At 37.2% G+C, this 12,200-nt stretch overlaps 3 protein-coding genes across 3 annotated transcripts; 1 reads left to right on the top strand and 2 right to left on the bottom strand.

Moving 5' to 3' along the window:
- Positions 1 to 2,487: 2,487 nt before the first annotated feature.
- On the bottom strand, positions 2,488 to 3,152 carry LOC137912934 (hemoglobin subunit beta). The gene is made up of 3 exons (XM_068757063.1): positions 3,052 to 3,152; positions 2,719 to 2,941; positions 2,488 to 2,616 (listed from the first exon to the last, which is right to left on the bottom strand). Exons 1-3 carry the CDS (start codon positions 3,141 to 3,143, stop codon positions 2,488 to 2,490), a joined length of 444 nt encoding a protein of 147 aa, XP_068613164.1. The 5' UTR covers positions 3,144 to 3,152.
- On the top strand, positions 2,522 to 6,940 carry LOC137912933 (hemoglobin embryonic subunit alpha-like). The gene is made up of 5 exons (XM_068757062.1): positions 2,522 to 2,596; positions 4,111 to 4,137; positions 6,141 to 6,266; positions 6,381 to 6,588; positions 6,812 to 6,940. Exons 3-5 carry the CDS (start codon positions 6,169 to 6,171, stop codon positions 6,938 to 6,940), a joined length of 435 nt encoding a protein of 144 aa, XP_068613163.1. The 5' UTR covers positions 2,522 to 2,596; positions 4,111 to 4,137; positions 6,141 to 6,168.
- Positions 6,941 to 9,674: 2,734 nt separating this feature from the next.
- Positions 9,675 to 10,440, bottom strand: LOC137912947 (hemoglobin subunit beta-like). The gene is made up of 3 exons (XM_068757076.1): positions 10,325 to 10,440; positions 9,992 to 10,214; positions 9,675 to 9,889 (listed from the first exon to the last, which is right to left on the bottom strand). Exons 1-3 carry the CDS (start codon positions 10,414 to 10,416, stop codon positions 9,761 to 9,763), a joined length of 444 nt encoding a protein of 147 aa, XP_068613177.1. The 5' UTR covers positions 10,417 to 10,440; the 3' UTR covers positions 9,675 to 9,760.
- Positions 10,441 to 12,200: the final 1,760 nt, after the last annotated feature.

Raw genomic sequence — 12,200 nt, 5'->3', positions numbered from 1 at the left:
CCAGTCTTGTTAGGATTAAGTACTGTAGTCATACCTGTTTTTTATTAAAAATGTTAAGTCAAACATGTTTGATAAATTCCCATTATGCGGTTGATTAATATGCAAATCTTTAAATTAATGTGTAATTAGAGTATTGTTATCATTGTAATGTGTAAAATAGTTTTTACATATCACCGCAATGTGTGTGTGACCATCACATCAATTTGGAATAACAAAAGCCGCCTTTCTCATATATGTGGCCTTCCATCAACTGGCTCATTGGTGCTACAAAAATGTAAGACAGACATTCCCATTTAAACAGTATATCGATATTTATACAAAAACATTTTTTACTTAGAATATTTTTGATATTTTCTTTTTTATTCCAACTCAATTCAGCACCTCTGCTGATCAAGATTTTTTATTTCCCATGCAATGTTTAAAATATTGCACCATTTTAACTGCAAGAGGCAAATAAGTAGTCAACCACACCTCCCAGAATAATCTCAGATATATTTCTCCTATCGGCTGTGACACTGTATGCTATGGTGACAATATTAACACATGACTATCATCAGTGTGAGGGAGAAAGATGTCTACAATGAAGGCTATGTTGCTATGATCTTTGTCTTTTTATACATGGAGGTATTTTGTATGGTTGTACAGAAACATTGGGGTGTATCTGTGTAATACTCTGTACTTTTAAGATTTAACAGGATTTAGTTGAATGACTGAAATGAAATGACTTAAAGCACTGGTGTAGCCGCCTGCGCCGCAGTCATGTGAGTAGGATTTGTCAGGGAACCAGTAAGTGACTGATTGGAGTCTATTAAGGATGTGGCATTGTCAGGTTTGTGACACTGTAAAAGAGAGAAAATCAGACCCAAGCCTCAGGACTAAACACCAATGATCATTTACTTGACTTGCGGCAAGAAACGAGACTAGTATTCTTTCTTTCAGCAAGGGAGAATGGATGCTGCTCATGAGCCGCCTCCTGCGATTCTCAGCGAGCATCTCTCCCACACCTAGTTTTATTCACAGATAAGAATGGGTACAGCATGAAACACACACACACATCCCCGAGGCCTCCGACATGAGGCCTCCACCCTTGAACAGAGACAAAGAGTGCACAGTCTAGTCAGCATATAACAATGATACACTTGTACCGTTCTTCAAGGATTATACGTAAGTATGATTATAAGTATGATTATGACGGAAGTGATTATACATGGTGTTAAAGAGAACCATGACATAACTACTGCTATACATTGGTGAAGTAGTGTGAATTAATGATAAACACATTCGCAGATTTATCTAACAGGCATGTAAGATGTGAATATCAGAATAATATATGTCAATATAAAGTGCTGGTTATTATTCCTATAGTCAAATTACTTGACAAAAAACTGTGTAGGCTATTGATGTCAAAACCTTTATTACTTTCACAAGATTTTTTCACAATTTTCATATTCACTTTTAGCAATTTTTATAAGATTTGAAAGTTTTAATTTAAGTGACTATCTTTGTATACATTTAAAATGTTAAGCTCTCACCTATGTAATCACGCAGCTCTTTAGTTAATGGTTTATTAAGGTTTTAGATTGTGTTTCTTAATTGATTAATAAATGTTGACCACACTGTTTCCATTGCATTTATCCAATGTTGCATGTAAATTGCCAGTAACATATAAAATATGGTTCTTTCAGTTAATATTAATAATAATGTTTCTGCTTTCTCTGGCTTCCTCCCACCACCAAAAAATATGCAACTTCGGTTAGTCCACAATGATTTGTAACAGTGAGCGGGGGTCTTTCTTTCTGTGTAGCCCTGCGATGAACTGCCCATTCTCCAGGGTGTACCCCACTTAGCCGGAGTCGGCTCAGATAGGCTCCGGCAAGGCCCGTAACCCCAAGGCAGATAAGATCATCTTCAAGCAGATGAATAAATAACAATACATGGCTAATTATTTTTCAATTGATGATTAATGTTTGCCACCGATCGGGACGCCATGCCTTGAGAGAATAGATACCGGTAGCTTATAATATATAAAGAATAATGTATGTATTTCTTTAATTCTGTTTCTCTCCATGTCTTCCATAAAAATAGTCACATTATGAACATTCAAATAGAAAAAAATATAGATGATGCAGAGATGTTAATCTATTAATTTGACTGTAATGGTGACATTGTTTAATATCGTTGGTATTTAGGTACAGGTCAGGGTATTTGTTGACCCATATTTTTATACCCAGTTCTTTAAATTTTCATGTTGTTTACGGTTTATCGTCTACTGTTTTTCACCTGGAAAATATTTGTACATATTTCAGATCATGTGTCTGAACATCACTCTAGAATATTCTTTTTAATCTCAAAGGCATTATTTCAAGTTCTTTTGGTAATTACTGACAAGCACCTTGTTTAATATACTGATTGTTTTATTTGCTTTATAGACCATGACAAAAAGCCTTTACTGAGATGATCGACATATAATGGTTCTCTGTTGCAGCTCTAATGGTACTGTCTTCCCAGGGCGGACACCACCACAGCCATGAACTTCTGGAATGCTGCCTGGACTTCACCGGTGAAGGATTTACCCATCTTTGAAGCAATCACGATGGTCAGACAATCAGACAGCAGCTGCAACACAAGAATCAGGAAACATTAGCACAAATATTTGAACGTTTAGGGGCTTCCAGAACAATCATAGAATAGTTTAATGACACAATTCATCCAATTTACCCTGAAATTGTCAGGATCCACATGCAGTTTGTCGGAGTGCAGCACACTCAGCTCAGCATAGGTGTTCTTGATGTCGTCCATGTTCTTCACAGCCCGGTCCAGACCGTGGAGAATAGTAATTCCATGTTTTGCTATCATTGGATTTGTTGTGATGGCAGTGGCATTGTAGAGGTTTCCAAAGTTGCCAAAATATCTCTGAGTCCACGGGTAGACGATCAGACACCTGAGGAAAATGTGGAAACATACATGCTCCAAAGTCAGATGAAGTAAATTTAAGTCCCCATAATCCTGATCATTAGTTGATATTAATGCAACAAAGCATGCATGCCTCACCTGGCCAGAGACGCAGGTCCCACTTCTTCATAGTTTATGTTGGCAAAGATTTCCTGGATGGTAGCACGCTCAAACTCTGTCCATTGAACCATTTTGCTGGCTTTAGATTTTCCTGTTCAAGTCTGGAAATGTGTTCGTTGGTACCAGATGCAACTTTTAAAGCAGTCCTGCTCTCCTCCCAGAAGCATGTGACAGGTTTGGGCGGTGTCTGAAGCCCATCTGCAGCATCAAGATTGTTTTTGAGACACACCTAGACACTTGTTTAATTGTGAAGTTTAGCAAAAACATCTGTTTGCTGAATGTTAGCAAACGGATGTTTTTGCCTAAAAAGATTGGCCTAAAAAAAACTTGCTGTTAGAATGACTAACGAATGTGATTATTGGCATGAGAAATGTAACTAGTTTTATTTCCATGTGGGCTGCAGACAATTGCAGAGATGATTGTCAAGTACAGGAGTTTATAATCACGGAATCGAGGAGCAGAACTCTGCCTGTAAAGATGGAGCATCTATTGTTAGGATGGAAACTGGCACATCTGCTACAATTCGTTATACAAGTGGAAGCAATATTATTCAAGCCTCATTAAATGTTAGGTTTATTGTCTGAATATTTTACTTAGCAGCTGTTTATATCATAAACAGATCCCACAAGAAAATGTTGAAAAGCTTGACAGACTCAACATAAAATGCAACAACGAATGATTGCACTCGAAATTATTTAACCACCTGTGAAGTGTCCCTCATATAAAAGCATATCCTTGTAAAACAGATGTGAAAATACTATGCCCGCCTACATAGTATTACTTTAGCAGGAACTTCCTTCGGTACCCTCTCTTTAGGCTTCGTACAAAGGCTCCATGCCTGAACTTTTAAACACACACAATTGCTGACCAAATATAGCCAAGATGCAGATATTTCTAGGATAGTGGTCTGTTGAGTAATGAAACTGGAACTTCTTGTGGCTAGGGATGAGCAGTTTGTCTGAAGGAGGAAGACTAAGGCATATTTTGAAAAGAACTCCATACCTTCATTGAAGCATGATGCCTCCTTTGCTTCCTCAGGCACTGGACCCCTGCAGGATGTGGAGGGTAAGTTGGATTCCTCAAAGCATCAGGAAATTCTTGAGGAACATGTCTTGCCATCTGTGAGGAAATTGAAGGATGTGTATCACTGGACATTCCAAAGGGACAGACATCCTATAAAAGAGTCAACTGAGACTTGGATTGAGAAGAATTCCTGGAAGATTCTAAAGTTACGTGACTTGAATTTCCTAGAAAATATTTGGTGGGATTTGATGATGATGGTTGAAACATGATAGCTACGGAGTATTACAGTAAAAGAAACTGGTGCTTGGATGTGCATCACATTTGTACCAGGTCATAGCAGCAAAAATGTTCTCTCCAAAGTGTTAGATATGTAGGTCATTACAGGTTAAATCGTTTAGTCAGTAAAATAAGTATTTTGTGTTTTATTTGGGGAAAATATTGAAGATACCTTCAGCCAAAATGAGATTTGCATCTGATTCCTGCTGATGGAACAGAAGTGTGAACAGTCAGATGGTTGTTAATGTGTCTTTTGAAATCAATTCTCATCAGCTGCCATCATCAGTGGACCAAATCAAATATGAAGATTGCAATGACTACTGGGAGAACGTTGTTTTGCATGGTTCTCTGATGCCATTACATCATCATTGCTCTACTTAGTTGCTCAGAATTGTCATTTTACGTTAAATGAGTCAGCAGTTTGGAGCTTTTCTATAGATATCAGCCTACAGAGCTTATCTATATGTTCTTTTGTGCGGATCCACCCTCACCGCTGTATGCTGCGACATAGGAGGTTAGATAAGGGTTAAGAACAAACCTTAACATGAATTGGCAGGAAACCAAGACTTATATGATCACATTACATCATGTAACTGTGAAATCTAATAATATTACTTGGTTGAAGCATTTTTTTATTTTATGTTTATGTTAAATATACACATATTGAACAAAGGAGAGACAGATGTTTTGTAAATGATTATGAGTCATCTAAATCATATTTTACCTCACCCAAACTGTGGAAATCATTTATGTTCGAAATAAACTTTATTCAATTAAAAAACGAAACAAAAAAAAAGTTCAGGAATGGCACACTTTCTCAAATTGGTCAAAAAGGAATTGTGAGGCTTTCTCGGCTGCTCTGCTATTTTAACTAAAGTAACTGAACAACTTGTATTTTACACTGAAATCAAAACAACACTGCTGCCTTTGCAGAAGATAATTAAATCATAAATGGTCACTGTTGTATGAGTGCAACATGGGCTCAGTCTATCCCAGTGCTCTGTGTTTTCCACATGGACATTTACAATCGTTCTACATTTGTTGTTTGTGCTACAACTGTTGAGCTTTCTGATGTGACTTGAGATTATCTTCATTACAGTGTTTGTTTAAAATAATATTACAGTGAAATAGATCCATTTTTCTTTTCCTTCTGTCTTTCAAATGATCAGAAAAATTGGAGTCAGTTCATTTCGAATCAGCAGGCTTCTTTAATGACAAAAGCAATGTCCATTTCTGTGCTGTTTACTTTTCTTGTGTTAATGTTAATCATCATGATTTTTAAATGAATTAGAAACATTGTCCTTTTGTCATTTCTTGGTAGCATTATAAAAATAGGACATTTGCACTTTACATGCTCTAACTATATCGTACTTTACTGACAACATTATCATCAGTATTATATTGTCAATTTGCAATATGATAAATAACTTTATATTTATTTTTAATAATGTACTGAACTGAAAATTGAATTAGTACAGTATTATGTTTAAAACTGCTGCCAGTTAATTGTTGTAAATTCAGCATGCTCATTGTTTGCTATTTTTTAACCTCATCTGAAATATAGGAATTTTTACATAGCATAATAATTTCTTGAAAATGTTGATATGTGTCCTTGCCGTGTTAATTTACATTTTACTTCCATTATTGTTTATCTCATATTAACTGTGTCTGATCTTTTGGCACGCCCTCTGCAGCCTATCTTGTAGGCTGGTCCAGGTGTGGTCATGATCCGTTTAAACCATAAAACCCCATGGGTTTCTGCTCAACAGTGCATTGAGGCAAAAACTCAAAGACAAGATGACCAGTCTCACTCCAAAAGACAAGGATGCTGTCAGAGCTTTCTGGAGCAAGGTAGCAGGAAAGTCGGAAGACATCGGCGCCGATGCAGTGTGCAGGTAGTTCTGAGAAAATACCACTGATGTTGGCCTAATCTGGTCCAGCAATGATTCATGAAGAAATTATTATTGTTATTATTAGAGTTTTTAGTATTGTTATTGTTGTTATTGCAGGATGCTGACTGTGTACCCGCAAACAAAGACTTACTTCGACCACTGGAAGGATAAAAGCCCAAACTCTGCCTCTGCCAAGAAGCACGGAGTTACTGTGATGAGTGGCGTTGCAGAGGCTGTGGCCCAAATCGATGACATGAAAGCAGGTCTCCAGAGCCTCAGTGAGCTGCATGCCTTCACTCTGCGTGTGGATCCCGCTAACTTCAAGGTACAGAACCAGTGTGACTGAAGAATGCTAATACATATGATGCTTCCTCGGAGCTCCATCTATTGGTGCCATTTAGAGTTTAAAGAGCCAGATTTAGTTAAACCTGTAAGTTGAAAGATCAGAGTGAGGAGAGGACACTGATAATTAAAGGCAAGGTCTGACGGATGGACGGATGGAGAGCTAAAAGCCTTTAAATGTAACATCTGTTTGTCTTTTTTCACAGATCCTCTCTCACTGCATCCTCGTGGTCATGGCCAGCATGTTCCCCAACGACTTCACCCCTCAGGTCCATGTGGCCATGGACAAGTTCCTGGCTTTTCTGGCTCTGTGCCTGTCTGAGAAATACAGATAAACTGCAGCAGAAGATTATGGAAACTGCAGTATTCACTTGCAATGCAGAATGATTAATAAATGCATGAATGCAAATATGTGCATATGTTTTTTTTTTCTTTTCTTGTTGCTTTTTGATGATTTGTGTCAAAAGATACAATTAAGCGATAAAGATCATTTCAAATAACTGGGTCACATTTTAAAATTAACATTACCTACAGCAATTGTTTGATTATAATTAAAGGGTCTTGTGACAAATATAGACAAAGTCAGCAGTTGAAATTCTAACCAATAATAATATATCCAAACCTTTTCTCTAACAGAGATCCACATTGTAGACTTGCCCCATTTTCCCACTGTTAATTATGTAGTCAATTAAACCTCTGGCTCTGGCGGTCAGAGCACATAAGGAAATGTCATTTTATGTCCAATACTTATGTTATTGATAGCTCACTTTCTGACATGTGTACTGAAGTGAATTGAACAGCAACATTTGATCTCACTCATTCCTACTATGTACCATCCATTTTTTTCTTACATAGCGAGAAGCGTATGTGTGACAGCAAACTGCACCGATACAAGAGTGTGAAAAGGCGATGTAAAGTCTTACAAGGTCTACCCTGGCACCTGCCATACCCTGGTCGCTGATAACTTTTCCTTGAAAGGATCGCACCTGTCTTCAAACATGCTGAGGTCTATGAGGACATTACTTAAATGTGTTAACAATCACAAAACTCTTTCTTTGTCTTCTGCTGTTGATGCAGGTCCGGGTTTTTTCACAGATTTGAGCGAGATTTGAGAAGTCTTTACGTTGCTTTGTTGCTGTAAAATTTCACATCATGCATTTTTGCAGCTTTGACTTTCTTGGTGAAAAGCATTGATTCCATTTACATGGCTGATGAATATCCAAGCATCACTGCTGTATCCACCTTGAACATTAAAGGTGTCACACGTGAGTGGGATTCCCCCCAATCTACATATGAGATTCCAACCCATAGAATAATTTCATCTATTATTTGTAACATAATAATATGAAAACAGTGTTATTACATTTTCATTTTACCTAATTATAATCTCTTTTTTTTGTACGTTCACAAACATGCCATGGTAGCGCGGTTAGCAGCGTCCTCTGGTGGCACGTTGGAAGGGTGGCAGTTTCTTTCTTGACGCAACAACTAACCAACCAGGCGAACCACGGTCTATGGTTAGATGATCTCAGTGCATTTCCTTACAGTATTTACAGTTCTAAAACTACATATATTTTTTAAAAAAAACTGTTTTTTAAAAATATATGTAGTAGTATTTAAAAAATCTATATTTTAAATAGTTTAAAAACTATTTAAAAAAAGTTAAAAAAAACAAAAAAAATGCCCCCAATCCTTACCAAAACTAAAAATAAATAACACCGACAAACCTTTGGAGAAGGGGCTATATTTTGAATTAATTAACGTCCTTCTTATTAATTAATTGTAATTAACGCGTTAATGTCCCACCCCTACTTAGAATATATAAAATAAGTAATTGATGAATCCAGATCCGTCCAGAACGTTTTGATTTATCTTACTAACGGACGGAGGCAGACAGAGACAAACGTCGGCAGAGGTAATAAATAATGCATGCCTCACCTGGCCGGAGTTGCAGGTCCCATTCAAGCATGTGGCCGACTTAATGCGCTCACTGGACCAGATGGAACGCACTTAAAGCAGTCCCGTTCTCCTCTCAGCAGCATGTGACCCTTTCTGGGCGGTGACTGAACCTCGACTCGACTACACCTGTTTTGAGACACATACAAACACAAGTTCTGGAAAAAACTTCTGTTTCCTGAATAGCATCATACAAGGTCATACGTCCTAAATCTTTGATTTTAAATTTATATGAATACGATTGTTGATATGAGAAATACAATTGCCTGTATTTAACGTGGCCCGTAGTCAAATGCAGAGACGGTTGTAACCTCAGTTCACCAGTAGAGGACGCGCCAGACCATGATTGGACGAGGGGGCGTATTACGGTTCCAATCATTTCGAGTGCTGTCACATTTTTTCCGCATTCAAATTATGAATTAACTAAACAAAATAGTGTATAACCTTTGTTACCAAATATTTAATGATTTTGTGACTGAGAAATTATTATTATTATTATTATTATTATTGTTAGTAGTAATAGTAGTTGTATTTTTCATTTGATTAATAGTATTGGTCATCAAGCAGGACACTATACTTTGAGAGAAACATATAATAAATAGCATATAGATGAATAATGTATTTCATTAATTTTGTTTCTCTCCATGTCTTCCATGAAAAATAGTCACATTATGAACATTTAAATGAAAAATCATACAAAATGCAGAGACGTTAATCTGTTAATGCGACTCTAATGGTGACATTGTTTAATATTGTTGGAATTTATCATATGTTGATTTATTTCTATCACATTAAGACACTTCTTTCGATTTTTCATCTTTAATAACATTTCTAAGATAATGCATCCACTTTTACCACATTTGAACATTATTGTTCCTCATGCATCTAAATATTATTTATGGGTATTTGTTAACCCATATTTTTTATACTGAGGTCCATCAATTTTCATGTTATTCATGATTTATTTATTTACTGCTTTTCACCTGGAGAATATTTGTGATTTTTTCAGCAGCGTTTTTAGATCATGTGTCTGAACAACACTCTAGAATATTATTTTGCATCTCAAATGCATTATTTCATGTTCTTTTGGTAATTACTGACAAGCACTCTGTTTAATATGCTGATTGTTTATTTGTTTTAGAGACCATGATAACAAGCTTTTGAGGAAATGAGAAATGTGATGGTTCTTTGTTGCAGCTCTAGTGGTACTGTCTTCCCAGGGCGGACACCACCACAGCCATGAACTTCTGGAAAGTTGCCTGGACTTCACCGGTGAAGGATTTACCCATCTTTGAAGCAATCACGATGGTCAGACAATCAGACAGCAGCTGCAACACAAGAATCAGAAAACATTAGCACAAATATTTGAACGTTTAGGGGCTTCCAGAACAATCATAGAATAGTTTAATAACACAATTCATCCAATTTACCCTGAAATTGTCAGGATCCACATGCAGTTTGTCGGAGTGCAGCTCACTCAGCTCAGCATAGGTGTTCTTGATGTCGTCCATGTTCTTCACAGCCCGGTCCAGACCGTGGAGAATAGTAATTCCATGTTTTGCTATCATTGGATTTGTTGTGATGGCAGTGGCATTGTAGAGGTTTCCAAAGTTGCCAAAATATCTCTGAGTCCACGGGTAGACAATCAGACACCTGAGGAAAATGTGGAAACATACATGATCCAAAGTCAGATGAAGTGACTTTAAGTCTCTATAATCCTGATCATTAGTTGATATTAATGCAACAAAGAATGCATGCCTCACCTGGCGAGACACGCAGGTCCCACTTCTTCATAGTTCATGTTGGCGAAGATTTCCTGGATGGTGGCACGCTCAATGTCTGTCCATTCAACCATTTTGCTGGCTTTAGACTTTCCTGTTCAAGTCTGGAAATGTGTTCGTTGGTACCAGATGCAACTTTTAAAGCAGTCCTGCTCTCCACCCAGAAGCATGTGACAGGCTTGGGCGGTGTCTGAACCTGGTGTGTTGGAGACAAGACTAGACACTTTGGTGTATCTGATTTGAAGAAACCTCTAGGGTGCAGGGAAAAGTCTTCAAGCTTTTCTTACAAGTCCAGTTGATTGTATTCTATACAGAGATTAAATTAGACTGTGATGAATTGTGAATTTCCACAAAACTATCTCTGTCCTGAACGTCAGCACACAGGAAATGAGATTATCCTAAATAATGCTGAGCATCAATAAGCTCCAATAATTTTGTGTAGCGTGACAGAATGAGTTTCTGTATCAAAATCAGGGAACTTACAGTAATTATACAACATAAGGTTAAACCCCTCAATACAAAATAGTTGGTGACTTTGAACAAATAACTGAAATTTAATCTCCTGACATTTTGTCAGAGAGATGCAAATCAGATTTGAGGCTAAGATTCCCCAGAAGCAGAAGATTGTGTCTGGCTATGCATCATGTTTGCAGCATACCATGCAAGACGCTGCTAGACCCAGTGGGAGCAATTTGGGATTCAGTGTCTTGCCAAAGGACACTTCGACATGCAGACAGTCAGCGCTGGGATTCAAACCACTGACTTAGTGATCACTGGACGACCCACTCTACCAACTGAGCCCCAGCTGCCCCAGAGCTATGTGAATTTTGTTTGAATTTCTGTTTGAAATTTTCATTTCAAATTTAGGATGCATATGCTAAATTCAATATGCATCTGATTTCTGCTGATGTGACAGAAGTATGATGATGAATATATGAACAATTATAAGTGTTGATGTGGCCTTAAATATAAACAATACTCAACAATTGTCATCAATAGTAGATCAACTCAAATATGGAGCATCTTGAAGACGGAGACAGAATTTATCAAAAAATAGCGCAGACTGTAATCTAACTACAAAATTCCTTATTATAAGATAACATGCATTGAATGCCTCATCACTACTTTTTGCTATTGAGTATAGACTGTTGCACCTATAATGTTTCCTGTTGTTCAGATGCTTGCTCATAAATGTGACGTCACTTTCCAGGACAGATAATTCCATTTTTTTTTAGCACATCTGAATGAAAGTGACAAGGCTTTACATTAGACATACAAATATTTTCTGTGCTCCATCAGCACTGCTGCTTTCTAAAACATATCTTGTTCCCTTTGAGCGTATCCACCCTGAAGGCACCAGACCTTCCCTCTGATAAGCCAAGTAGTATCGCAGAAAAATTCACCATAGTTGACCCCAGTCGTAAGTCACCCAAAGATGAATTGAAACTGATTTTTATGAGTAAATATATTATAAATTTCACACAGCTCTCAGCTAAAATGATCAACATTCATCTTAAGTCAGATGTAAATGTGTTTCCAGCTGACGTGACAGAAATATGAACAATTATATTTCTTGATGTGCCTTTAAATTTAACCAGTACTCATTAGCCAGCAATGGTGGACCATATCAAAGATAGAGAATCTGTAGCTTTTAATTTTAAATGCAAAATTCCTTAATAAATGAAAACATGCAGTGAAGGCCTTCATTGCTATTTTACGACTGAATATAGACTGTTGCACCCATAATGCATTCTGTTGTTCAGAAGCTTGCGTATAAATGTGATGTCACTGTACTGATCTGTTAATACTTTCATTCAATAAATATGTAGAAAAAAGGCAGGTCAGTCGAAACAAATGG

The sequence above is a fragment of the Brachionichthys hirsutus genome, unplaced genomic scaffold (assembly GCF_040956055.1).
Source record: "Brachionichthys hirsutus isolate HB-005 unplaced genomic scaffold, CSIRO-AGI_Bhir_v1 contig_851, whole genome shotgun sequence".
Taxonomy (NCBI): domain Eukaryota; kingdom Metazoa; phylum Chordata; class Actinopteri; order Lophiiformes; family Brachionichthyidae; genus Brachionichthys; species Brachionichthys hirsutus.
This window is presented reverse-complemented; position numbering and strand designations above follow the sequence as displayed.